Source organism: Pelodiscus sinensis, chromosome 18, assembly GCF_049634645.1.
Source record: "Pelodiscus sinensis isolate JC-2024 chromosome 18, ASM4963464v1, whole genome shotgun sequence".
In the NCBI taxonomy this organism is placed as follows: domain Eukaryota; kingdom Metazoa; phylum Chordata; order Testudines; family Trionychidae; genus Pelodiscus; species Pelodiscus sinensis.
The window spans coordinates 34240896-34268191 of NC_134728.1; the positions used below are offsets into that span (position 1 = coordinate 34240896).

The window sequence follows — 27296 nt, forward strand, 5'->3', positions numbered from 1 at the left end:
GGACACATTGCTACTGCTTGGGCTCAGTTAGAACTGGCACGGGCTGCTAGCAGTATAGGGCCTATGACCAGTGTTCCCTGTAAGCCGGGCACTTGTGCAGCCACTCAGGAGAGTCCAGTGCCACCCAGCTGATTTGCATAGCGCCCACAGCTAGGGTTTATGTTTCTACTGGTGGTGCACATCCGCACATGCCTCTGTGGACATAAAAATTATTCTGCACATGGATGGGAAAAATCCACATGTGGATAAAAGATTAGAGGCAACATTGCCTCTGACACGCAGCTGAAGAGTTTCTGTTTCGTCCACTACAGGCTAAACCTCTCTAATCCGGCACTCTCTGGTCCAGCAACATCGCTGGTCTGCCATCGGGTTAGCAGCAAGTCCACTTAGCGGGGCCAGGTTTCCCGTGGTCCCATAAAGTTTGTTTCCAGCCATCAGTCCTGGCTCTCAGTGTTCTGTGCTGTTCTTTAGCTCGAATTTACCCCCAAATGTCTTCTAAGAGCCCAGGAAGCAGGGGAAGTGTTGGGGATGCTGCTAGACAATATTGACCTCTTGTGGTTCAGCACATTCCCTGGTTCAGCACCGGTCAGGTCCCGAGGGTGCCGGACTGGAGAGGCCCAGCCTGTCACAGGCAGTGCTGCACATACACACGGGCCGGTTAATCACATTGTCAGTAACACGCACGCGCATGAACTGACTTTCCCAGCAAGGGCTATTAAGTAAGCGTCTGAGGGCCTGACGCCCGTGTTACAGAGACACGGCACTGCAGCCCGAGCTCCCTCCTCCCCGCGCTCTCAGACCCGGATGCTACACGGCCCCATCCTCACCAGCTTGGCTCTGTCCATGGCAGCCAGCACAGCAGTGTTGAGGGCTTCCAAAGCCGAGAGCACGTGGCTGTATTCCCCCAGGTGCGCCGAGAAATAATCTGGAGTGGGACAGAAGAGCAACAGCAGCTCCCAACGCGATTCCCTCAAGGCCTGGCTCCTTCCTGCCCTTCCCTGGGACCCCTGTGGCTGGGAGACTGGTTTATGCTGAGCCCTCTCCCCCCCCGGACCGGCAGCCGCAGCTCATCTCCTCCACCGCAGGCAGCGGCAGCGCCAGACCTCCTGAAATACGGCCAAAGCCTGCTCTCCGCTATGCCCTGTTACTCCCACTGTCTTTAGGGCAACGCGTCCGGCTTGCCAGCCCGCGGCTGGAGAGCAGAACGCCCTTTCCCTCCTGGGGTCGCAATGTCCCGCCAGGGCCGTGCAGAGCCCCTGTAACCTCCGCCTAGCCCCACTGGCAGAGACGCTGGCATTGCACTGGCTGCATCCAGCCCAGCACTAGGGATGGTAAATATCGGTTAAGCCAATAGCCGAGTAACCTCCTGAATTCTTAGTGGTTACTTGACTATTCTACAGCCCCGGGGGCGGGGCCGGAAGCCAGGGTGCTCCTGCCCCACTCCTGGGGAGTCCCCTGCCACCCCACACTGTTGCCTCTGTATCAGATGCAGCAGTGTGGGGCGCCAGGCAGGAGCTGGCCCACGAGGGGAGCCAGTTTAAAAACCAGCTCCCCTCACGCACCAGCTGCCTGTCGCCCTGGGCTGCAGCCTCTGAGAAAGCAGCAGCAGCACAGGATGGCAGAAGCTCCTGTCCGGGGGGCGGGGGGCTGAGCTCCCAGACCCGGGTTGAGCCGGGCTGCCTGCCCACTTAACTCCTAATACTCTTTAAATGCAGAGCCACAGCGGGGGCACGCCCCAGACTGGCGCAAACCAGGACTGAGCCGGGCTGCTGGCCAGCCTGCTAAAAAATGGGGTTTTGTTTTTTGTTTTGGGGGGGGGGGAATGTGTGTAGTCTATAGCATTGACCGATAAGCCTTTGTTTATTAGTTGGGGGGGGGGGGAATGTGTGTAGTCTATAGCATTGACCGATAAGCCTTTGTTTATTAGTTGGGGGGGGGGATGTGTGTAGTCTATAGCATTGACCGATAAGCCTTTGTTTATTAGTTGGGGGGGGGGGGAATGTGTGTAGTCTATAGCATTGACCGATAAGCCTTTGTTTATCAGTTGGGGGGGGAATGTGTGTAGTCTATAGCATTGACCGATAAGCCTTTGTTTATCAGTTGGGGGGGGAATGTGTGTAGTCTATAGCACTGACCGATAAGCCTTTGTTTATCAGTTGGGGGGGGAATGTGTGTAGTCTATAGCATTGACCGATAAGCCTTTGTTTATTAGTTGGGGGGGGGGGGGATGTGTGTAGTCTATAGCATTGACTGATAAGCCTTTGTTTATTAGTTGGGGGGGGGGGGAATGTGTGTAGTCTATAGCATTGACCGATAAGCCTTTGTTTATTAGTTGGGGGGGGGGGGGAATGTGTGTAGTCTATAGCATTGACCGATAAGCCTTTGTTTATTAGTTGGGGGGGGGGGGGAATGTGTGTAGTCTATAGCATTGACCGATAAGCCTTTGTTTATTAGTTGGGGGGGGGGGGGGGAATGTGTGTAGTCTATAGCATTGACCGATAAGCCTTTGTTTATTAGTTGGGGAGGGGGAATGTGTGTAGTCTATAGCATTGACCGATAAGCCTTTGTTTATTAGTTGGGGAGGGGGAATGTGTGTAGTCTATAGCATTGACCGATAAGCCTTTGTTTATTAGTTGGGGAGGGGGAATGTGTGTAGTCTATAGCATTGACTGATAAGCCTTTGTTTATCAGTTGGGGGGGGAATGTGTGTAGTCTATAGCATTGACCGATAAGCCTTTGTTTATTAGTTGGGGGGGGGGGGGAAATGTGTGTAGTCTATAGCATTGACCGATAAGCCTTTGTTTATTAGTTGGGGGGGGGGGGGGAAATGTGTGTAGTCTATAGCATTGACCGATAAGCCTTTGTTTATTAGTTGGGGGGGGAATGTGTGTAGTCTATAGCATTGACCGATAAGCCTTTGTTTATTAGTTGGGGGGGGGGGGAATGTGTGTAGTCTATAGCATTGACCGATAAGCCTTTGTTTATTAGTTGGGGGGGATGTGTGTAGTCTATAGCATTGACCGATAAGCCTTTGTTTATTAGTGGGGGGGGGGGGGGGGAGAATGTGTGTAGTCTATAGCATTGACCGATAAGCCTTTGTTTATTAGTGGGGGGGGGGGGAGAATGTGTGTAGTCTATAGCATTGACCGATAAGCCTTTGTTTATTAGTTGGGGGGGGGGGGGGAATGTGTGTAGTCTATAGCATTGACCGATAAGCCTTTGTTTATTAGTTGGGGGGGGGGATGTGTGTAGTCTATAGCATTGACCGATAAGCCTTTGTTTATTAGTTGGGGGGGGGGGGGATGTGTGTAGTCTATAGCATTGACCGATAAGCCTTTGTTTATTAGTTGGGGGGGGGGGAATGTGTGTAGTCTATAGCATTGACCGATAAGCCTTTGTTTATTAGTTGGGGGGGGGGGGGAATGTGTGTAGTCTATAGCATTGACCGATAAGCCTTTGTTTATTAGTTGGGGGGGGGGATGTGTGTAGTCTATAGCATTGACCGACAAGCCTTTGTTTATTAGTTGGGGGGGGGGGGGATGTGTGTAGTCTATAGCATTGACCGATAAGCCTTTGTTTATTAGTTGGGGGGGGGGGAATGTGTGTAGTCTATAGCATTGACCGATAAGCCTTTGTTTATTAGTTGGGGGGGGGGGGGGGATGTGTGTAGTCTATAGCATTGACCGATAAGCCTTTGTTTATTAGTTGGGGGGGGATGTGTGTAGTCTATAGCATTGACCGATAAGCCTTTGTTTATTAGTTAATCGACTACCCTGTTACCTCCCTAGCACCCCGGCTCCGCCAGTGACTAGCGCCTGATGCTGCAAAGCGAGAAACCGGGGCAATTCTGAGACACTCTGTCCGGGCTAATTCATGCAGAGCACCGAGCCGGCGGCCCTACTTACCGCACAACTTCTCCGTCTCTACGTTGCTGCAAAAGACAGAAAACAACCTCTCGTTAGAGGATGGGGCTGGTCTCGAGAGACGGCAGCTGCCAATAGCCGAGCGCAGCAGACGCGAGGCCCTGACGAAATCCCTAGTCCCCACGCCGCCCGGCAGCATGCTCTTAAAAGCTTGATTTAAAAAATACATGAGTTATACAGGTGTGCTGCAGGGCCTGACTGGGGGGAGGTTTGGCATCTGCTGCTCCCAGCTGCTTCCAAGGCAGCAGCGGGGGGTCGGCCGGGCGCAGTGGATTCCTTTGGCCCCGTTTTTCTACGCGAGCCAACAGTGCTGGCTCTCCAAGTGGCGTTTTTGGCAGTAACCGGGGGGGGGGGGGTTCGAAGGGCCACGTTCTAACCTCTCCCACGGCAACGGGGAGGCCCAGCAAGCCCCGGGCAGTCGCAAGCTTTGGTCCCGCAGGGCGGGGGCTGCTCAGAGGGTACCTTTAAAGCAAGATCACGCCGGAGCCGGGTCCACGAGCCCTGCCAATGAGCTCGGCCCTTCCGGCAAGCTGGAGGCAACATTCATCTCGACTAGTCGCCAGTGGAAAACCAGGCTTTTGCAGTAGCCACCAGGCTAGGAACCTTGGTCCTGGCACTGGGGGGGCACAGTGGGAGAAGCTGGTGCCAGGCACATGGACTCACAGAAACCTGAGGGCAGCCCACGGACCAGAGCTGCAGGAGGGGGGCACCGCTGCGGAGCGTCAGGCATGCAGGACGAGCTGTGCGTCTGAGCAGGGCATCACCTACGCAGCCTCCTGCACCTCTCTCTCGCCGAAGCCCTGATCCGGCTGCCCCGGGACCGGCTTGCTGGGCTGCAGCCCCACGTCCCCATCACGTTACCATGACCGGCCCGCCTGGGCGTGGCCTCCGTGGGCCTGTCTCCTCCCGGCACCGGTGACCAGCAAGCCAACTGGAGCGACGCCGGCACAGGTTCTTCAAAACAAAGGCGCATGGATGCGCTGGCACATGGCGCTTGCAGCAAAGGCCTAGGCACCTACGGCCCCTTGCCTAGCCTGCCTGCAGCCCTTCCTGGCAAGGCCAGCCGCCCCGGTCAGCCCAGCCGCCCCCATGGGTGGGATGCGAGACGCAGCCGGCACAGCTGCACCGTGTCTCTCTAGCTACACCTCCACCTCCCACTAGCAGAGGGATTCCCCCACTCGGGTGCACGCCCTGGAGCGAGCTTCGGCAGAGCCGCGGGCGTGTGACGCCGCAGGACGCAGACCGAAAACCAAGAGAGAGCTTGTGGGCACCGGGCTGGTTGCAGAGAGGCCTGGAACAACGAACAAAGGAACCTCTCCCCCCCGTTGGAGTCCCCCCATCCCGGGACATAGCACTCGGAGCATGTTCTTTGTAAACAAACCCCACGGTACCGAACACGGGACTCCACCCTCCCCACAGAGCTCCTGGAGCCTGCGGGCCAGTCGCTAACCCAGCAAGGCTCCCCCGTGCGCGCCCGCATGGCTGTGGGGCCGAACGGCGGAGGAAGGAGGGCCCCGCTTCCCCCTGCCACTCATAAATCTGCTTGTGACTCCAAGTCACTCTGCGGGAAGAGGCCTCTCCGCACCCAAGCCACAGAGGTGCCCCGCTGGGTGAAACGCGCCCTCGAAAATTAGACGAGTGGAAGTAACGAGCCAGACGCAGCCTCGTGACGTTTCCTGAGACTCGGTTTCCTGCCAGAATTCCTCGGCCGGCGGCTGACTGGAGGGGTCTGTTTCCGTTTTGCTTCCAGGAGCTGCTGTTGCGAGCGGACCAAACAGGACAATCCCGCGCTGACTTGCCCATCTTTGCTGCCGTTGAGCGATGCCCCGTGGAACGAGCTGGCGGGTGTCGGTCCAGGCTGATGGGCAGAAGTTGCCATCCCAAAGAGCCACCGCCACACCGTAAGTGCTGGGACTGGGGGGCCTGCCAGCTCCCCCCCCCCACTTGAAGTGGTTTCCATCAGGTCCAGGGTCACAGCCGAGTTCAGTGGCTCTCAGCACCCCCACTGCGGACACAGCTCCGATGCCACTGGCACCGATATCAACTGGGCCCCGGTTTTGGCTTCTCAGCAGCAGCCCAGGGTTATTCCTAACGCTGGCACCTTCCAAATGCTTAGCGAGCATCAATTCATCATTGGCTGAACACCGAGCCAGGCTCAGAGGCGGGTCCTGCCGCTCAATCAGCACGCTGCGGGATTCAAACGGGAGGCAAGTTTCATTCCAGGGTGCACCCGGATGCCCCGGCCTGCCCCTCCCTGCCTGGCAGACCACCAGCGAAAGCTGGCTGCCCACACGTGCCTCGTCGGTGGTGTGCACCCAGGCTTAGCTAGTCCGCGCTCGCTGGCTGGGGGCAGCGCCATTGCAAGGCCATCGCAAGAGCGGGCTGCCGGCGGGTGAATTCAGGACAGTTCAGCGGGTGGGAGGGGGGAAGAGAGCGTGTGTATGTGTGCGGGGGGGTGAGTTCCTGAGCAGAGACGAGCAGGGCTCTCCTAACAACCCTCACATGCGCTGAAAGCAGGTGCCGCTCCGTCGCGCTCCACGCCCACAGAGGCCCTGCAAGAAGCAGCGGGCTGCACCCGACGCGAGGGGGGTTAGGTCAGACGCTGGGGCAAACAGCCGAGGGGAGGCTGCAGAAACCCCGCAGCGGGGGGCCTAGCTTTGCGGGTCCTGCCTCAGTGCGAGGGCTGGAGGAGATGCGCTCCTGGGCCCCTCCCGGTCATAATCCCTACGAGTCTAGGGGACTTGGGAAACGCTCCCGCAGCACAAGGCAGGAGGCAGCCGTTGGAAGGCACTGGGGGCTCCTGGCCGGGAATCCGGCCCTGCTGTTCCTCCGGAGGGCTGCCTGGGATCAGGACAGACGGGAGCGTGAGCTTTGGGATTCTCTTTCCCGCCCAGCCCCCGGCCTGACTCGTGCAGGGCTCATTAGCCAGGGTCTCCACACTGCCGCGGGGCTCTCCTCGGACGAGCCACGAATGACCAATTAACCCATTAGCCCAGCGCCGGATTCTTGGGGTTTTGCTCAGAAAACACCTGGGCTGTGTCTAGACTGGCCAGTTTTTCCAGAAAATCAGCCACTTTTCCGGAAAAACTTGCCAGCTGTCTACACTGGCCGCTTGAATTTCCACAAAAGCACTGACAATCTCCTGTAAAATTGTCAGTGTTCTTGCGCAAATACGATGCTGCTCCCATTCGGGCAAAACTTTTGTGCCAAAGGGCCCGTGTAGACAGCCCAGATTTGTTTTCCGCAAAAAAGCCCCGATCATGAAAACGGCGATCGGGGTTTTTTTGCGGAAAAGCGCATCTAGATTGGCCACGGACGCTTTTCCACAAAAAGTGCTTTTGCAGAAAAGCGTCCGTGCCAATCTAGACGCTCTTTTCCGAAAATGCTTTTAACGGAAAACTTTTCGGTTAAAAGCATTTCCGGAAAATCATGCCAGTCTAGACACAGCCCTGGACATCAGCCACAGCAGAGTGGGGAGATGGTTTTCATGGCTTCCCTTGGAAGTTGGAGACCCATCCTCTCTTCAGAGAAATCGTCTAGGCCCTTACTATTCTCTGGCCTCCTTGCTTCTTGTGGGCGTGCGAGAGAGAGAAAATGTCCAGCATTGTGTGTCTCCCTGTGACCAGGAACTCAGGGTCGTTTCCTACCGGCTTCTCCAGACAACACACGACCATGCTCAGCTTCAGCCTCTCCTCCCTAACCTCCCTCAATACACCCACGTTCAGCCTCTGCCCTGCCGCCGCAGTCTGCCAGCGATCCCTTGCAGAAGGGAGAATTGGATGGACCTTGGTTTTCACAGCACCCTGGCTGGCCCAGGCTAGAAAGACACGTGGCCGTTATTAATTCCCTGGGTGGGCAGCGTTATTCAATCCATCGCAAACCAATCCCAGCAAAGCCACGTCGCGCTGGGCGGTCCAAAGGGCTTGGGGAAACGAATGCCAGGTAGCTAGACCCAGAATTCCATGTGTGGAATAAACTGTACGTGCAGATGTGCACCACCAGTAGAAACACACGCTGCCAATGCGGGGTGCTCTGCTAAGCAGCTGGGTGGAACCCGCCTCTCCCCTGGACAGCGGGATGCATGTGTGGGGTGGGGGAGTGCATGGGATGGCAGGTGGGGCTGGGGGACGCATGGGACGGGCACATGGAGAGCAGCAGCTGAGCTCTACTAGAGCCTGGACCCGGGTCAGGAATATTCCTGGTCCCAGAGGCCCATACAACCCGCTGCCTCTGGCCTCGGAGGCATTAGATCCGGCCCCATGGATCTGTGTGTGTCCAGCTTCTCTAAACAGTCCTTACCCTGGTCTTTCAGCACCGAGGGCTGCCCGCCTCTGCCCCATGCTGCCCAGTGCAGCAGGCTGGGACTGGCCTCGCCTCCGAAGACAGAGGCAAAAAAGCTTTGAGTACGTCAGCTTTTCCCACCTCACCTGTCAGCCGTTTGCCTCCCTCACCCAGCAAGGGCCCCACCCTCCCTGACCCCTCTTATTGCTGACGTGCCTGTAGCACCCGTCTTGCCCCCCCCTGCATCCCGCACGAGCTGCAACTGCGCTTTGGCCTCCCTGAGTAACCCCTGCGTGCGCGAGCGGCGTATTTACCCCCCCCCCCGGCATCCGTTCAGGCTCCACTGCTTGTGAGCTTCCTTTCCTCCCGCCACATTGGCTATTCCTTCTGCACGGCGGGACGGCTCGGTTCTGTGCCCGCCCACAGCCGGCCCCACGGCCGCCTTCCCCGCCGCTTAGCCTCTCAAGGGATCCCGAGGGAGGCCGTGGGCTGGCCTGCACTGCAGGGTCCATACCCTGCTGCTCTCCTTTCGCCAGGGCCCGCTCATCGCCCAGGTAGCCACCTACTCCCTCTTCTCTTCCGACTTCCCGGTGCGGGAGCAGCAGGTCCTAGTGGGTCCCTCCAGCACTTGCACCAGGAAATCGTCCTCATCCCTCTCCGAAAGCTTCCTGGATGGTCTGTGCTGCTGCGGCGCTCTGCCAGCAGATGCCAGTCCCCCATGAGAAGCAGGGCCGGGGATCTGGAAACCTCACTTAGTTGTCCAAAGAAATCCTCGTCTCCCTCATCCTGGTCCGGGGCCCAAATGACATCAGCCGGGTTAGCCTGGATGCGAGAAACCAGGAGCCCCGTGGCGCCCTGGAGACTAGCAGACGTGCTAGGGCAGCAGCTTTCGTCATCGGCCTGGCTGCTCTCGCCGCTACCCTTAACCCAGCGACTCTCCGCAGGCTCACCTCAGTTTCTACCGGAGCTCTGGGCAATCCCCCGGCTCGTACCCACACGGCAACTCCTCCGCCCCTGCCCCGAACGCGGCATTCCCTTCCCCACAGCGCTCCAGCCACGGGAGCCACCCCCACCTCGGCTGTTCCAGTCACCTCACGGTTTCTCGACCTTGCCAGGACTTCCCATTCTTCCTGCTTGTTCCCAGGCTTCTGTGTTTGTGGGCGGGCACCTATGAGAATGAGCCGACTGCCCTGCTCTCTCAGTAGGGATCCGGCAGCGTCCCCATCGCACCTTCCCCTTCTGTCCCCTCCTGGTACCCCAGCGACCTCAGGGATTAGGCCACCATCCCCCACGAGCCTGGGTTAAAGCCTCCCAGTAGGTCTGCAAGCTCTTCCCTCTCCGGGAGGTGGCTCCCAGGGCTCCCTACCAATCCTTGTGCCAAGGAACCCACAGCCCTCTCTCTGACATCACCCGCACAACCACGCACGGCCTCCATCACCCGCGCAACCACGCACGGCCTCCATCACCCGCACAACCACGCACGGCCTCCATCACCTGCACAACCACGCACGGCCTCCATCACCCGCACAACCACGCACGGCCTCCATCACCCGCGCAACCACGCACGGCCTCCATCACCCGCGCAACCACGCACGGCCTCCATCACCCGCACAACCACGCACGGCCTCCATCACCCGCACAACCACGCACGGCCTCCATCACCCACGCAACCACGCACGGCCTCCATCACCCACGCAACCACGCACGGCCTCCATCACCCGCACAACCACGCACGGCCTCCATCACCCGCACAACCACGCACGGCCTCCATCACCCGCACAACCACGCACGGCCTCCATCACCCGCACAACCACGCACGGCCTCCATCACCCGCACAACCACGCACGGCCTCCATCACCCGCACAACCACGCACGGCCTCCATCACCCACGCAACCACGCACGGCCTCCATCACCCACGCAACCACGCACGGCCTCCATCACCCGCACAACCACGCACGGCCTCCATCACCCGCACAACCACGCACGGCCTCCATCACCCGCACAACCACGCACGGCCTCCATCACCCGCACAACCACGCACGGCCTCCATCACCCGCGCAACCACGCACGGCCTCCATCACCCGCGCAACCACGCACGGCCTCCATCACCCGCGCAACCACGCACGACCTCCATCACCCGCACAACCACGCACGGCCTCCATCACCCACGCAACCACGCACGGCCTCCATCACCCACGCAACCACGCACGGCCTCCATCACCCGCACAACCACGCACGGCCTCCATCACCCGCACAACCACGCACGGCCTCCATCACCCGCACAACCACGCACGGCCTCCATCACCCGCACAACCACGCACGGCCTCCATCACCCGCACAACCACGCACGGCCTCCATCACCCGCACAACCACGCACGGCCTCCATCACCCGCACAACCACGCACGGCCTCCATCACCCGCACAACCACGCACGGCCTCCATCACCCGCACAACCACGCACGGCCTCCATCACCGCCGGGCCCGCCTTCTGCCACAGGGAGGGGGAAGAGAACACGGCTTGCGCCTCAAACTCCTTTACCCTTCCTTCCCAGAGCCCCGGCGGCAGCGGCGACCTGCTCAGGGCCATTCTTGGCCGTGCCCGTGTGGAGAAGCAGGACGGGGCAGTGGTCTGATGGCTTGATCAGTCTTAGCAGAGCTCTGGCATTTCCCGAATTCTTGCTCCCGGCAAGCAGCGCTTCTCGAGGTTCCCAGTCTGGGCGGCAGATGGATGGCTCCGTCCCCCGTCGGAGGGGGCCCCCGACTCCTCCCTTGGGAGTGGTGGTCATGGAGTCCCCAATCCTAGGACAATACATCTCCTGTCGTTTGTTCAGAGGGGTCTTCTTCTGACCCCGGCCCTCAGGCAACCCTTCCAGTCCAAACAATGAGAAGGAGTTTGAGGCACAACCTGTGGCACCTCAGACTGACTAAGATGTGTTGGAGCATGAGCTTTCGTGGGCAAAGACCCACTTCGTCAGACACATGGAGTGGAAATTCCAGAGACAGGTATCAATATACAGGCATGTGAAAAGAACCAATCAAGAGGAAGGCCAGAGATAACGAGGTCAGTTCAGTCAGGGAGGATGAGGCCCACTTCCTGCAGCTGATGTGGAGGTGTGAACACCAAGAGAGGAGAAACTGCCTTTGTAGTTGGCCAGCCATTCACGGTCTTTGTTCAATCCTAAATTGCTCTTTTCTCTCTGGGTCGGTTTTCGCTCTCCCATCTCTCTGGCCCATTCCTGTCTGCATGTCCCGTTTGGTATTTTCTCTTGGCTCCTGTTCTGCGCAGCTTCAAGGGGCCAGCTGGGAAACCCGGGCTCAACAAGTCAAACGGACAAGATCCCGTGGGTTCGAATCCAGGCAAGCGAAGCTGGCTGCCCCGGGCAGCAGGGGAAAAAGCGACGCTGCGAGACCAGGTAGAGGGTGGGGAAAGACAATTTCATTCCGGTGGCTCAGCTTTTGCACCGTCCCCCAGCACTTGACCCCAGCTGATGTAGCCCGTTCTCTCGGCTAAGGAGATGGTGCAGTGTCCACCCCTGTTCACGCGTCAGGGCATGAGCTGAGCCGAGCCGAGCGCCGGGCAGCAGTGACCTAGATAGGATCCTACTTTTGATAGACAGGCCCTTATTAAAAGGGCTGTTTTGCAGGCCTCGCAAATCCCTCCCCGGGGCTTGCAGAAGTTCCAAATCAGAGCCCAGAGTATCACCCGCCACAGGCAGCGCTCGCTGAGCGCGAGTCGATCAGCACGTGGGGCGGATATTGACGGGACCCATCAGCTGCTCTCGCAGCCTGGAGCGCGGCCGATGGGTCGTCATACGCCTGCCCTGGTGGGAGCCCCGGGGGGGGGAGGGGGGTTCCCATCACAGAACCTCCCGTCAGCCTGCTGCGGATCGGAGCCGACTGCTGGAGGCGGCAGGGAGCTGCCAAGGGCGAATGGTGCCAGTGACGATGTTTCCCGTAATGGGGCTACTGCGCTGAATGCAAATCAGCCGATTACTCCCCTGCCGGCTAGTCCTCACGCGGTGCAAGGCAGACAGGGACGTGGTCTGCAGAGAAGCAGGCTCCCGGGCCCACGGCCATCCTTGGAAAAGCGATCCAAGTGCCTCTAGCTTCCCCGGGGAAATGGGCGCCCGCTCGGCGGGGAGACCGCGCCACGGGCCTGCGCAGTCCAGCCTCCGCCTGCCTCCTCGCAAGGCCTGTGAGCCGTTCAGCAAGGCCCAGGAGGCAGCGTGGGTGGGCTCTGCTCTCCGCCCCCGGGGCAATGGCTCGCCCCTCGCCCCCCAGCACCGAGCGGGTGCGCAGACACGTTCCGATTCAACAACTCTCCTGAGCCCCTTGCTCCCCGAAAGGCCCTGCCAGGGACCCTTGGGGACGAACGTGCTGGACTCCTCCCCGCTGCCTCTGGGATTCACGCCCCTCGCGCTCGTCCTCCTGCCGCGTTCGCTCCGGCGTCTCTGGCCCCGCCCCTCCCTCCACCGCTCGCCCGTCCCCCGCGGATCGCACAGCCCACAGCCCGTCTCCTTTCCCAGCAGGCGCTGAGCAGCAAGGGGAGAGCAAGGCCCCAGCTCGCCCAGCGGCATGAGTGAAAGCAACAGGCCTCCCCCCCAGTGCTAAGTGACAGTCCCAGCTCACGGCGGCTTCGAGCCACGAGCTGGTGCAGAGGATGAGCAGTTCTCAGCCGGGGGATGTGCGCCACGGGCACCGACTCAATGGGGCTCTCGGGCAGGAGTGGCCCCAGCAGCCCCCCCCCCGCCAGTGCCCCTTCAAATAATCTGGGCGCTCTCTGGTGGGCCACCTCGTGGCCTGGGCTCATGCAACAGGCAGCCTGCCTCAGTTTCCCCTCCTGGACTGTTTAGATAAACATCATTTCAGGTTTTTTCTTGGTCAAACTGGGCCAGCTATTCACTTTCTTCGCACCAGCCAAGGCCCGTTGGTCCCCACTTAGCTGTCTCTTTCGCAAGCTGGAAAGTCCCCGTCAGTTGAATCTCTCCTCCGGTCTCGTACCCCTGATCATTTTAATAGCCCTTCCCTGTACCTCTCCAGCTGTCCCCGACGGGCTGATCATACCACTGGGCCTGCCCCGTGGGGCGCCCCTCGCCCTGTCCTGCTGCGCCAGAGGCTCTGGTCTCGGCAGCCAGGGCCCAGAGCCGGGGTCACGGTGCACAGCAGAGCGACACCGACGCCGCGAGGGCAGCAGGGTACTTACTCGGAATGACGGCCGTCGACTCCACTAAACAGCTCCCACAGCTCCTCGGCGCTCAGAATCCCATCAGCAAAATAGTTCTTAAACTCCCCAAAGGACAGCCTGCCATCGTCTGCACAGAAGCACAAGGGGGGCAGAATTATGTGGCTGCAAAGAGAGGTGGATCGGCCACGTAAAGTCAGTACAAGACGCGTGGGCTGCCCGGGATCAGAACCCGGGTGCCCTGACACCAGACTCCTCTGCCCGCTGGTGGACATACCGCGAGGGAGCCAGCCCCGACCCGGCCAAACGGGCGTTTCAGGGGACGCCGGGGCGGCGCCCAGCTCGAGGGAGCAGTGCCGGGGGATGCGCCGGGCACGCGGGGGGAGAGTCCCGGTCCTCGGCGCGTGACCGTTCGCCTGTCTCACTGCGCCACGGTGGAAAAGGGCAAAATACGGTTCTGCCCCAACGTGCCAACACGCTCAGCGACCAGACGCAGCCGGGCAAGTGACCGGAGGAAGGAAACAGCCCGCATCCAGCTGGGGCGAGGGGATCGGAGCCCGCAGCTGCCCTGGGAATAGAGCCCTGGCCCAGGCACGAGGCCAGCCCTTCCCCTGCCCGGCCAGGGCCCATCGGCAGAGCGATTCCCAGGAGGACCCCTGACCTTACACAGACAAGTTCCCAGCCGGGTGCCCCGGGCTGAGCGGTGCCTGTGGCCCTCTGCTCTGGGGCAGGCGCTCCGCAGTGCGCAGCTGGCAGAACGGGGGCTGTGGGGCGGGGCTGTCCGATCCCCCCATGGCGGCTGGCAGTGACCGGGGGGCAGGGCACATGCCAGGACTAGCTGGGTAGCTCTTGCTCACCCCTGCGGCCACCAGGGCACGGGCACTGGCGCACCCCTGCCTGGGCACAGAACAGCCCAGCTCCCGTGGGCAGCACGGACGTTGGGCTCAGGCAGTTGCTGAGATTAGCGCTGGCTGCTCCTGGCGACCTGCGGGGAACCGGAGGGCTGGCTGGGTGATCTGCGGGGCCCCTCTGGCCTCGAACTCCATGGCTCTGCCCTTCGCCTCCCCGCTCGCAGGCATGGGGAGCCATTCGCTCTGGCAGGAGCGAGCTGAGAACGAGGCTCATCACGTGCCCATGCAGAAGGGGGCTTGGCTTTCACGCTGCTCGCCCGGCCAGCGGGCGGCCAGAGGCGGGCTGCAGGGGGGAGTTCTTGCTTTCGGACAGGCTGGGAGTTGGCTGTCGGTGTGGGCCAGGAGGCCACCGCAACAGCCAAAGGCAGAAACAGAAACAGCAGCAGCATCGGAACCTCGCTGGGTTGCAGGGAAATTGCAAAGCCCAGGCCTGGCTAGGGTAGCAAGGCCAGGTGCGGGGCTGCAGGCAGGGCCAGCACTGATGGTCAGGCCCCAGGCAGGGGCTGGCCGTTTCGCCTCTTCTTCCACTGCCACACCATACGGCAGGGACAATGCTCACGAGGGCCTGCTCGCAATCCCGTGTCAGACGTGCACAACACCAGGAGAACCAGGAAAATGCGTCTGCACTGGTGTGCACCTGCCAGGAGGGAACCGCACGGGTTTTGCTCTATGAACTGTGAGCCCAAGAGCAGCTTATTTCATTTGAAACCTGCAGAAGGAAACCTGTTTGGGCTGGCGGTTGATTATTTCTGCATCTCTGGAGATATTTACGAGCAGGTTACACCTGCCAGGGAGGGTCTGGATGGTGCTGGGTCCTGTGTGAGGGCAGGGGACTGGACTCGATGGCCTCTCGAGGTCCCTTCCACTTCTAGAATTCTTGGGTTTTAGGACTCTATGATTTGCTGGGCTCACACTAAGAAAACAGAGTTGCCCCGTGTGGTTCTGGAGAAGCCGTGGACATACGTTGCTGTGCCCACACATGGCTTGTGGCTTCATAGCGCTGGGGTGCAAACCAACCACAGAAAGAGAAAGAAAAGAACGACATCGACTGTCCCGCCGGCAGCGCGGCTAGGACACGACGCCCTGACTACTCACCGTTCTTGTTGGCTCGCCGGAAAACCTGCAAAGAAAAAACACAGCATGTGTAACGCTGGGGGCAGGGGTCGGCGTTCCGTTCCCGGGGGAGACAGGGAAAATCCCAGCCCTCGGTTCACCCGCCACCCATGCTGGCCAGGACTGTCCTTGGGTGGCTTTGCAAGCGCCAGCGTCTGCCTAGCCGAGCCGGATAGCAGCCCCCAGCCGCTGAGCGGACGCACCCTTGGAGTGTCCATTACGCTACTGGCCGGGCTTCCCGGGAGGAGATTCTCCGGGGCAAACTATTCCAGCTGCTTGTCCCCTCCAGTCCCCAGGGATGCCGGTGTATGGCCCAGCAAACCCCAGCACATGCACAGCGCCTCTCTCTGCTCCTCCGCGCGCGTCAGAGCGTCCCGCACGGGGGCCAAACTGGAAGAAAGCGGATTGCAGCCGGTGGCCTGCCACGCACATGCGGCCATGACTGCGGCTTCAAAGTCCTCCGTGTTTCAGCTCCTTTAAACGAGAACTGTGATGACCCCTGGCCACGCAGAGGGCTTTCCCCCAGGACAGCCGTGTCCCCATTTTGCCGAGGGGGAAACTGAGGCGCAGAGCTGTGCTTCACCCACGGTCACGCAGCCAGTGGTGGAAGCAAGGACTATGGAGGCCCATTCTGGTCTGATGCATTCCACCGAGTTCCTGACAGCACTAAGGAAACGGGCCTCCCCCCCCTCCCCTCTGGGGGCAGCGTGGCAGCCGGGTCTGTGCCCCCACCACGCGCATTTCGAACGCCCCAGGCTGCGATGGAGCTGGCTACCCGGGGTGCTGGCTGGCTCTCCTGTGGCTGGGTCGTGCCGGGCGCCGCTGCGGCGGATTTCTTTGGGGTCTGGCGAATGGCGGCTGACACCAGGCAGGCGGCGGGAAGGAATCCCCCTCTCGCTTCCACCGGCCACCACCCGCGCTGACGCTCGAGGGGCCCAGCGTCACTGGCCTGGCGCCCGTCTTGGCGCTGGGCGCTGACCCCAGGGAGCTCCAGCCTGTCCTGTTCACAGGCGAGTGGCGCCCACGGCCGGATCACCGCTGCAGGGCCAGAGCAGCCTCCCGCCTGCCGCTCGCTCCCTGCGACCCCCGGCGGGTCTCTGGGTGCTGCGCCCCGCACTGGAGCGGCACGGGAGAACTCGCCCCTGCAGGGCCGCAGGGACTCACCCGCCAGCAGCCGCTCCAGCCCCACTGTGCTACCCGGAGCATTTGCAGTCACCCGGGTTTTCTGCGGAACGGCAGAGGCTTGGGGCAGGGGGGCAGCACGAGGGGCCAGGGGACGGTCAAGGAGGAGCAGTGTGCGGAGACACCCCCCCCACTGAGTTGCTGCCAGAGGGGGTGCCCCAGGTAAGTGACACCCTCCGCTCCCTCCCCCTGCACTCCCTCCAGAACCTCCTCCCCCCTCCTGCTGCCAAACTCCTGCACCCCTCCAGCCCTCAGACTTCATCCAGCGCCTGCCCCTGCTCCAGGCCATGGCCTGCCACGCTCACCCCCTCCTGCACCCACAGGCCCTCCCCAAGCCTGCATCCTGCACCCAGCCCCCCTTCGAGAGCCTGGACCCCTCCTACACCCCAACCTCCTCCCCCAGCCCAGAGCCTGCGCCCGGCACCCAACCTCCCGCCCCGAGCCTCAGGCAGGTAGGGGCAGGGAGTCGGAGGCAGAGGGGTGTGGGCTCTGGCCCGTCTGGGCACCGACGTTTCTGCCCCCGCCCCTCTGGTGACAGCAGCACAGTGCTCCTGGCACTGCTAGGCAGCTCGGCAGGGCTTGCAGGAGAGGAGCCTGGAGGCCCTTCTGCGCGGTGACGCCGGGTGCTGCCGAGGGACTGGCCAGAGCAGGCAGCGGCAATGGGCTGACGGGCGGCAGAGGGGCATACGGGTCGGACGCACTTTGCCGGGCTGCCAGACACTTCAGTCACCTGCAGCTCCTCACGGCCCCCGCAGGCCGCTCCCAGACATCGGGACTGTGGGGAGCAATGGCCTGTGCCCGGCCTGGCGCGTGGGGGTCGCTCGGGTCCCAGGCGGGGAGCGATGGCCTGTGCCCAGCCCGGCGCGCGGGGGTCCCTCGGGTCCCAGGCGGGGAGCGATGGCCTGTGCCCAGCCCGGTGCGTGGGGGGTCACTCGGGTCCCAGGCGGGGAGCGATGGCCTGTGCCCGGCCCGTGGGGGGTCGCTCGGGTGCCAGGCGGGGAGCGATGGCCTGTGCCCGGCCCGTGGGGGTCACTCGGGTCCCAGGCGGGGAGCGATGGCCTGTGCCCGGCCCGTGGGGGGTCACTCAGGTCCCAGGCGGGGAGCGATGGCCTGTGCCCGGCCCGTGGGGGGTCGCTCAGGTGCCAGGCGGGGAGCGATGGCCTGTGCCCGGCCCGTGGGGGGTCACTCAGGTCCCAGGCGGGGAGCGATGGCCTGTGCCCGGCCCGTGGGGGGTGGCTCAGGTCTCAGGCGGGGAGCGATGGCCTGTGCCCAGCCCGGCGCGCGGGGGTCCCTCGGGTCCCAGGCGGGGAGCGATGGCCTGTGCCCAGCCCGGCGCGCGGGGGTCCCTCGGGTCCCAGGCGGGGAGCGATGGCCTGTGCCCAGCCCGGCCCGTGGGGGGTCACTCGGGTCCCAGGCGGGGAGCGATGGCCTGTGCCCGGCCCGTGGGGGGTCACTCGGGTCCCAGGCGGGGAGCGATGGCCTGTGCCCGGCCCGTGGGGGGTCGCTCAGGTCCCAGGCGGGGAGCGATGGCCTGTGCCCGGCCCGTGGGGGGTCACTCGGGTCCCAGGCGGGGAGCGATGGCCTGTGCCCGGCCCGTGGGGGGTCACTCAGGTCCCAGGCGGGGAGCGATGGCCTGTGCCCAGCCCGTGGGGGGTCACTCGGGTCCCAGGCAGGGAGCGATGGCCTGTGCCCGGCCCGTGGGGGGTCACTCGGGTGCCAGGCGGGGAGCGATGGCCTGTGCCCAGCCCGTGGGGGGTCACTCGGGTCCCAGGCAGGGAGCGATGGCCTGTGCCCGGCCCGTGGGGGGTCGCTCAGGTCCCAGGCGGGGAGCGATGGCCTGTGCCCGGCCCGTGGGGGGTCACTCGGGTCCCAGGCGGGGAGCGATGGCCTGTGCCCAGCCCGTGGGGGTCACTCGGGTCCCAGGCGGGGAGCGATGGCCTGTGCCCGGCCCGTGGGGGGTCGCTCAGGTCCCAGGCGGGGAGCGATGGCCTGTGCCCGGCCCGTGGGGGGTCGCTCGGGTCCCAGGCGGGGAGCGATGGCCTGTGCCCGGCCCGTGGGGGGTCACTCGGGTCCCAGGCGGGGAGCGATGGCCTGTGCCCGGCCCGTGGGGGTCACTCGGGTCCCAGGCGGGGAGCGATGGCCTGTGCCCGGCCCGTGGGGGGTCACTCGGGTCTCAGGCAGGGAGCGATGGCCTGTGCCCGGCGCGTGGGGGGTCACTCGGGTCCCAGGCGGGGAGCGATGGCCTGTGCCCAGCCCGTGGGGGGTCACTCAGGTCCCAGGCGGGGAGCGATGGCCTGTGCCCGGCCCGTGGGGGGTCACTCAGGTCCCAGGCGGGGAGCGATGGCCTGTGCCCGGCCCGTGGGGGGTCACTCGGGTCCCAGGCGGGGAGCGATGGCCTGTGCCCGGCCCGTGGGGGGTCGCTCAGGTCCCAGGCGGGGAGCGATGGCCTGTGCCCGGCGCGTGGGGGGTCACTCGGGTCCCAGGCGGGGAGCGATGGCCTGTGCCCAGCCCGTGGGGGTCACTCGGGTCCCAGGCGGGGAGCGATGGCCTGTGCCCGGCGCGTGGGGGGTCACTCGGGTCCCAGGCGGGGAGCGATGGCCTGTGCCTGGCCCGTGGGGGGTCACTCGGGTCCCAGGCGGGGAGCGATGGCCTGTGCCTGGCCCGTGGGGGGTCACTCGGGTCCCAGGCGGGGAGCGATGGCCTGTGCCCGGCCCGTGGGGGGTCACTCGGGTCCCAGGCGGGGAGCGATGGCCTGTGCCCAGCCCGTGGGGGGTCACTCGGGTCCCAGGCGGGGAGCGATGGCCTGTGCCCGGCCCGTGGGGGTCACTCAGGTCCCAGGCAGGGAGCGATGGCCTGTGCCCGGCGCGTGGGGGTCACTCAGGTCCCAGGCAGGGAGCGATGGCCTGTGCCCGGCGCGTGGGGGTCACTCGGGTCCCAGGCAGGGAGCGATGGCCTGTGCCCGGCGCGTGGGGGGTCACTCGGGTCCCAGGCGGGGAGCGATGGCCTGTGCCCGGCCCGTGGGGGGTCACTCGGGTCCCAGGCGGGGAGCGATGGCCTGTGCCCAGCCCGTGGGGGTCACTCGGGTCCCAGGCGGGGAGCGATGGCCTGTGCCCGGCCCGTGGGGGGTCGCTCAGGTCCCAGGCGGGGAGCGATGGCCTGTGCCCGGCGCGTGGGGGGTCCCTCGGGTCCCAGGCGGGGAGCGATGGCCTGTGCCCGGCCCGTGGGGGGTCGCTCAGGTCCCAGGCGGGGAGCGATGGCCTGTGCCCGGCGCGTGGGGGGTCACTCGGGTCCCAGGCGGGGAGCGATGGCCTGTGCCCGGCGCGTGGGGGGTCACTCGGGTCCCAGGCGGGGAGCGATGGCCTGTGCCCGGCGCGTGGGGGGTCGCTCGGGTCCCAGGCGGGGAGCGATGGCCTGTGCCCGGCCCGTGGGGGGTCACTCGGGTCCCAGGCGGGGAGCGATGGCCTGTGCCCGGCGCGTGGGGGGTCACTCGGGTCCCAGGCGGGGAGCGATGGCCTGTGCCCGGCGCGTGGGGGGTCGCTCGGGTCCCAGGCGGGGAGCGATGGCCTGTGCCCGGCCCGTGGGGGGTCACTCGGGTCCCAGGCGGGGAGCGATGGCCTGTGCCCGGCGCGTGGGGGGTCACTCGGGTCCCAGACGGGGAGCGATGGCCTGTGCCCGGCCCGTGGGGGGTCGCTCAGGTCCCAGGCGGGGAGCGATGGCCAGTGCCCGGCCCGTGGGGGGTCGCTCAGGTCCCAGGCGGGGAGCGATGGCCTGTGCCCGGCGCGTGGGGGGTCACTCGGGTCCCAGGCGGGGAGCGATGGCCAGTGCCCGGCCCGTGGGGGGTCGCTCAGGTCCCAGGCGGGGAGCGATGGCCTGTGCCCGGCCCGTGGGGGGTCACTCAGGTCTCAGGCGGGGAGCGATGGCCTGTGCCCGGCCCGTGGGGGGTCACTCGGGTCCCAGGCGGGGAGCGATGGCCTGTGCCCAGCCCGTGGGGGGTCGCTCGGGTCTCAGGCAAAGTGCTCTGGAGTCAAAATGGAGCCGTTTGCGCCGTTTCCCCTCCTCTCAAGTCCCCTCCTTGTGGGCAAAGGCGGAGCGGCTGGGAACCCCCTGCCCGCCCCACGAGTGCCCTGCGGGACCCGCTGCTGCCCTTTGCCCCGGGGCTGGCCGAGGGATTTCGTTGGGCCGGTCACGCCCCTCGCTGTCACCCGCCCGGGCCAGTGGCAGAGCAGCTACTGCCTCGGCAGAACCGGCACGTCCCCCGCCCGCCCCTTGCCCCCCGCTGCCCTCCCCCCATCGGGAGAGTGACCACAAGTCTCCAGGGGAGCCCTCGGCTCTCCCTTTGCAGGGGCCCAGTGGTTCCCCTCGCCCACTGTCCCGCGCGCCCCTCACTGGGGAGCCAAGGCATGGGGAAGCCTGGCTGGACCCCCTGCTCTGGGTTCTGCCAATTTCCTGAACAAATTCTGAAGGGGACTGGCCCCCAGCCGAGCCTGGTTTCACAAAACGGCCGAAGAACCAGCGACGGGCCCAGCGGCAGTGATGCTGTTTGGGGCGTGGGGGCTGGCGCACTCCTGGGGAGCGCCCACCTGCCATCCCTTGGCCCGTCCGCCCTGCAGCCTTGGCAGCACCTCCCCAGTCAGGGGGCTTTGCCCCTCGTTTCCCTCTCGGCTTCTCGCTGATTTTTGTAACGCTCAACTCCCTCCCTCCACCTCTGTCCCAGGCTGCCCCAGAGCAACCGCGAGGGCTGGTCGGCGAGGCTCAGTGCCCCAGGCCCAGAGAACAGGCGCTCCATCGAGCCCACGGGGGTAAGACAGCACAGCTCCCCTAGAGTCAATGGAGCAGCACCGATCTACACCAGCTGCAAACAGCCCTTCCCACTGGTGCTGATCTGGGACCGGCCCACAAACCTCTGTGCCCGCATCCCCTTTCGCATGCCCCAAAACCAACATCGAGCGACAGCTGTACAAGCCTCAGGAGGCAGCGATCTCGAGGCCTTTCGAGAAGTGACATGGGGCCCCTCGGCACTCGACCCACGGATTGGTCAACGCAACCCCTCCGACGCCGTCTCCTCCTTACCCGACTGACACCTGCTCATCGCGTTAGAACACAGGCCGAGCGTGTGCACCAGCCCAGCCCCCGTGCAACGCACCAGGCCTTCCTCGCTGTGCACCACTGCCAGGCCGAGATCTGCCAGGTGCAATGATAACCTGCCATCCTGCCGCAGCTACGTTCCCTGGGAACAAAGCGTCCTAATAATAGGAACCCTGATTAGTGCTGCCTTGATGGCTTCAGAATGGCCCAGCGAATGACAAGCGCGACCCTCTCCGCACAGCCCCGCGCTAGGCACTTAGCGAGTGGGTTTTCCCATAGGTACCGTGCTATTTTAAGCGCCGTGGGAGGGACTGCGCTGCTCATGGAAGCTACATCTGAGGCAGGGATATTGCTCCCCATTTCAAAATGGCCATTTGGTTTGAGTCAGCCTGGTTCACCAGGAGGGGCCAACTCCCAACTCCCCACGTCTCGAGAGGGAGAGAAAAGAGCCCTTCCCCCACCGCGAGGCTCCAGGAGTACAATCCCCGCCAAGGATTCCCGAGGCCAGGAAATGATCTTAGCGACACTGAGGGCAATTCTCCATGGGGCCCACGCGCCTCCGGATCCCCGGGAGAGTCACTCCCAGGGGCGTGGGATTCACTAAGGAGCGTGGCGAGCCCCACCCACCGTGCGCAACACGGGGCAGTCAGGGAACGAGACTCCAGAAGCAGCCGGGGAAACAGGCAGCTGCTTTAATGAACCCCCCCCCCCATCGATGAGGGAGCAGAACAAGCCGAGGCCTCCATAGGGAAGGACCAAGTCTCATCCGGGAAAGTTACTGAGAAGGGGGAAGAGGTGAAAAGTGAGGGCAAAAGCCTCCATGGGCACCCTGCACTGGGCACCCTGCACTGGGCACTGGGCACCCGGCACTGGGCACTGGGCACCCGGCACTGGGCACCCGGCACTGGGCACCCGGCACCCTGCACTGGGCACCCTGCACTGGGCACCCTGCACTGGGCACCCTGCACTGGGCACTGGGCACCCTGCACTGGGCACCGGGCACCCTGCACTGGGCACCCTGCAGCGGCTGGGAGAAAGCGCTGCTGTCTCAGCACAACCGAGCCAACGCTCCCCAGTCGCCAGGCAGGAGAGGGGCTGTCTTCTGCCTTTTGGAGGCTATTAGCAGAGGCTGGGCCTCCAGCGCAGCGTCCCCTTTCAGCTCCTTCCTGAGGAGACCTGGACCCCTCGGCACTACCAAGGGAATCCCAGACCGTCTGAAGACCGACCTGGAGGCCTGGCAAGGATCGAGCGGCTCACGCCGGCAGGGCTCCGCTCCCCGGGGCCTCCGAGGCACCGACAAAGAGCCACCAGCCACGTGCAGCAAGCGAATCGGGGCCAGGGGATGCTCCCTGTGCACAGCTGCTCAGCTCCCCCCGCGGCTCCCAAGTTGGCGCGCTGATCGTCCACCAAGCGGAGCAGCAGGGGCTGAGCTCCTTTGGGAACCGGCTCCAACTCTAAGTGCAGAGCACCCGCCGCCCGACCCGGGCTCCCGTGAAACCCTGGCCAGGGCTGGTCAGGCTGGCGAGTGCCGTGGCCTCAGGGAGTGCCGGTCACAGAGGGGTGGCTCTGCACGAGCCGCGGGCTAGACCCCACCTGTGACCAATCCACCGCCTGCCAGTCGCCTGCGTCCCGATCCCCAAAGGCATTTAGGTGCCTAAATCAGCCCCAACGGGCTCTTGACTCTGAGTCTCCTGCAGCCCAGCGGGGTACCCCCTTATCCGAGCCACTGGCTCTTCTAGGGCGAGGGACTCTCGGTCTGCAAACAGCATCACCAGGTTTCCTTCCGACGGGGAATGAAAACTCTGAGGCCCCCAATGTTCCAGGAATGGGAATTCTTGGGTTCCAGCCAGCCTAGAGGGGAGCAGCCAGCCCGGGGCAGCTGCTCTGGGCAGCTCAGCAGAGCTCAGAAGAGGATCAGATGCTCGTGGGGACCGTGGGATGGGGCTGTCCCGAGGGGCTCCTGGTAGGACACAAGGAACTCTCCTTCCCTCAATCCCCCTGGGGTGAGTGGCCCTCCCACTGGGAAGAGCAGTCCCTGCTCCGGCCTCCACCTAGAGCTGTCTCAGGGCGTCTCTGTGCTGTGCCTGGTTCCCAGCCCAGGTGGACACAGACAGGCCAGCTCTGCTGGAGCTAGTGCGCTAAGCTTGGCCGCGTAACTGGGGCAGCTGCCTGCGTACAAGCCCGCCTGGCCTCCGGGTTCCGTGCCGTCTCCCCAAGCTGGGATCCTGCTCCCTCCTGCAGAGCGGGCACACCGAAAGGAGGAGCATTAGCAGGGATTCTCCAAGTCTCTGGGGCTGCACCTGCTCTAGGAGGTGTCGGTCAGACACGCCTACCTGAGCAAGCGGTGCTGACTTCCACTGGCTCCTGACACGGTTCGTACAGGGAGCGTACCTCCCGCAGCTAAGAGAGGCCGCAAGCCAGCGTCTGAGCAGCCAGATCAGACAGGCACGATGGGTGTCATTTCAAACCACTGCACGTCCCACCTCTCAGCGTTTTACCAGGAATTTCATGCTATTTGGTGCTTTCCTAAAAGCCCAGCTCCTGGGTCATGAGACTCTCAGCTCTTTTTTAAGTGAGATTTTGCCCAGCTGGCTGCAGAGGAAAGCTTGAAAGCATGATCCCTGAAGGCTCGGCAACCTGAATACCTACGAAGAATGACCCGAGATTTATCATCAGTATTTACATATATTATTGGAGGCCTGACTCAGGATTATTGTTAAGCACTTGGAACTGGCAGAATTGCTGTTTACTGCTCTGCCACTCCACGTTAGCATGGACAGCTACATGCATGCACTAACTTCTGTGATTCTGGCCTACAGGCTCTCACACTGCTCCCTCTCCAGGGTGTCTGAGCACCTGTGTTCAGCGCGTGATCACCTGACATGAGAAGTTAAATGTCTGCAGCTGCAAGCACTTAACGCTGCAAATCGACTCCACAGGCGGGAATTTGCAAAGAAGCCTTGGGAATCGGGCACTCCGAGCCTGCCGGCCAGAGTCTCGGGCACCTAACCCTCTTATGGTCCATTGCAAATCCCAGCTCCAATGTCTATGCTGGTCTTAGCTAGAAGCTCAGCTCCCCCCTCCACAGACCAGCGGACATTGCTCCCAGCGGGCTACCACATCCTCTGCCCTGGGCATCCTGCACTTACAGTTTTCAGAGCAGATTTATTCATTGGTGCGAAGAGGAAGTTTCTCTGGTCAGACGCCACTGACTGGCAGAACCGCACTGACTCACTGACCCCAGCCCCAGCTCCCAGGACCTGAGCAAGTCAGGCTGGGCCTGTCGGCTCCTGCCCCTGGGGGTCAGCATCAGACCCTGCCCCTCCCTCCTGCTCCCACCCCCTGCTTGATCTCAATCCCGCCCGGACACCTGCTCCGCTGGGAAAGGGGAGGAGGGGGGAGGGTGCCTCTGCTGGAAGCACTTTGACAGCCAGGCCAGAGGCCAAGATGCTGCTTGTTACTGGCACATGAAGAATCACGTCACACCCGTAACCGGGGCCTCAGCTGCTTCCAGACATCTCCTGTTGGGGATGCAGTTGCGCAAAGCCCAGCGGGTGACCGGAGCTGGGAGAGGGCAGCAGGCGGCCACGTCCTAGGAGTCAGCTGGGCACATTTGACTCCGGGGGGGCTGTATCAGGCCCCCAGGAGGAGACGGTGCCTTGGGGGGTCCCACGGCTTCATGCTGCTGTCTAACAGGGAGCAATCGTGCAGTGTACGCAATGCACGAGAAAGGACTGAAGACTAATCCACGAGCCAAAAGAAACAATTGGCTGTTTGAAGGGCCATCGGGGGGGAGGAAGAGAAAGGCCAGGGCAACCCCCCGCAGTGCCCAAGCACAGGGCCTGGGGCAACCTCCCCCTGCCGCAGGCCCTGCCTCCACGCCACCCATCCATAGGCCCCACCTCTTCCCCCCTCCCCGAACAATGCAGCCCAGGGGAAAGAGGATCCTGGCACAGGGCGACAGCAGGGGTCATCCACCCCCACTCACCATGGGGACAGCAGGAGCCGGGGGCCAGAGCTCTGCTCCCCGCTGCCACAGAGGAGCCGAGCGCAGCGAGCCGGGAGAGGGTGGTGCAGCGGCTCCCAGGCCATGCCAGCTCCTGCCGCCCGTGTGGGGAGAGGGACACTCCTACAGCTGCCCTGTGCCAGGCCCCAGTAACACGCTGGGTCCCTGAGGGGCTGCGGCCCGGCTGTTCCTAAAGTCCTTCGCACTTGGGGGCAACAGTGAACTGACAAGGCCTGGGCATGAGGGTGGGAAAACCTCTCACTTGGGCCTGAGAGAAACACCGGCCTCTGGCTTCCCACCTTTCCCTTTGCACAGGTAGCCCCGGGCTCCCCGCAGGGTCAGCGAGACACTCCGGGAGCGGCAGCACCGCGGGCTGTTTGCTTCGAAATCGGCAGAAAGTTCCTCCCGCCCCTCGAGCCGCGGGAAGCCCAGGCCCCGTGCTCAGCCGCCCCGGGCGGATCCTTCGTCCCCTGCCTTCTAAGCCAGGCAGCGGCCACAGGGCCCGGCAGCGCCCGCCCGTCGGCAGGAAACCCAGCGCCGGACGCGCAGACCCGTCGGCTCCCCGGCAGGGAGGCCGGTCGCCCCGGAGCCGGAGGGAGCCGGAGGGAGCCCTCCGTTACCTGCCGGCTCCCGCCCCGCTCGGCTCCCGGCCCGCCCCGGCCACGTGCGGGGGCGCAGCTGCGGGTTCGGCAGATTCCATCACCTCGGAGAAGGGGGCAGACCCCGACCCAAAGCCCCCCCGGGCTCCCGGCCCCGCCGCCCCCTTCTCCCGGCGCGGCCCCGGCCCCCAGACGGGCACGGCCGGGGCGCGGGGCGGGCGGGGCGGGGCGGAGCCGCACCCGCCCTGTGTCCCGGCGCGGAGCCTTTCCCCGCAGGGCCCCCGCCCGCTACTCACGTCGTGGAGCAGCGCTTGGCCCGGGGCGCGCGGGGGCGGCGCGGGGCGCGGGGCGGGCAGGAGGCAGCTCGCCAGCAGCCCGGCGCAGGCCAGCATCGCTCCGGGGCCGCGCTCCGGCTGCCGCGCGCCCGGCGGCTCCTGCAGCGGGCAGCCCGCCCCGCCCCGCCCCGCCTGATTGGCCGCCCGCCCGGGGGGCTCCGAGCCAGCGCCGGGCACAGAGCACAGCGGGGCAGCGAGCTGCCAGCGCCCCCCCGGGCAAGCGGAGACGCCTCTTGCGGACACGGCGCGGGGCGCTCACAACCTCCGGGCAGCGCGGCTGGGGACGGGGGCGGGCAGGGGAATGCAGCCGGGTGGGCGATGCAGCTGCTGGGAGGGGGGGGCGATGCAGCCCCCACATCGTGTATTAAATACCCGAAACCCCTCGGCCAGCTGCAGCCCTGTCCTGTAGCATCTGCAATGCAAAGCCTGCCCCTTGCGCCGCCCTGGGCCCGCCCTCCCTGCCCCTTGGGCCCGGGCCCGCCCTCCCTCCTTGGGCCCCTTTGCCAGAGTGATCGTGGGGCACAGCACAGGAACAGCCACACGCCGTCAGCCCAAAGGTCCATCCAGCCCAGTGGCCAGTGCCCCAGAGGGAGGGCACCGAACAAGTGATCCCTCCCCTGTGGCCCATTCCCAGCCCCTGACCGAGGCCAGGGACCCTCCCTGCCCTGCCTGGCTAAC

The 27296-nt window shown here is 64.0% G+C and overlaps 1 protein-coding gene across 2 annotated transcripts in view; it reads right to left on the reverse strand.

The window, feature by feature from the left end:
* The window catches only part of NECAB3 (N-terminal EF-hand calcium binding protein 3), a 79512-nt gene extending 52546 nt beyond the window's left edge, over window positions 1–26966 (reverse strand). Inside the window, exons 1-5 of one of the 2 annotated variants that reach the window (XM_075901510.1) lie at window positions 26580–26966; window positions 15394–15418; window positions 13409–13517; window positions 3906–3931; window positions 828–925 (exon numbers count right to left, since the gene is read on the reverse strand). In XM_075901510.1, coding sequence (XP_075757625.1) covers window positions 828–925; window positions 3906–3931; window positions 13409–13517; window positions 15394–15418; window positions 26580–26675 — 354 coding nt within the window. In that variant the 5' untranslated portion in view covers window positions 26676–26966. The remainder of the gene's footprint in view (window positions 1–827; window positions 926–3905; window positions 3932–13408; window positions 13518–15393; window positions 15419–26579) is intronic. The other variant, XM_075901509.1, reaches the window with a different exon arrangement.
* Between the last annotated feature and the right edge of the window lie 330 nt (window positions 26967–27296).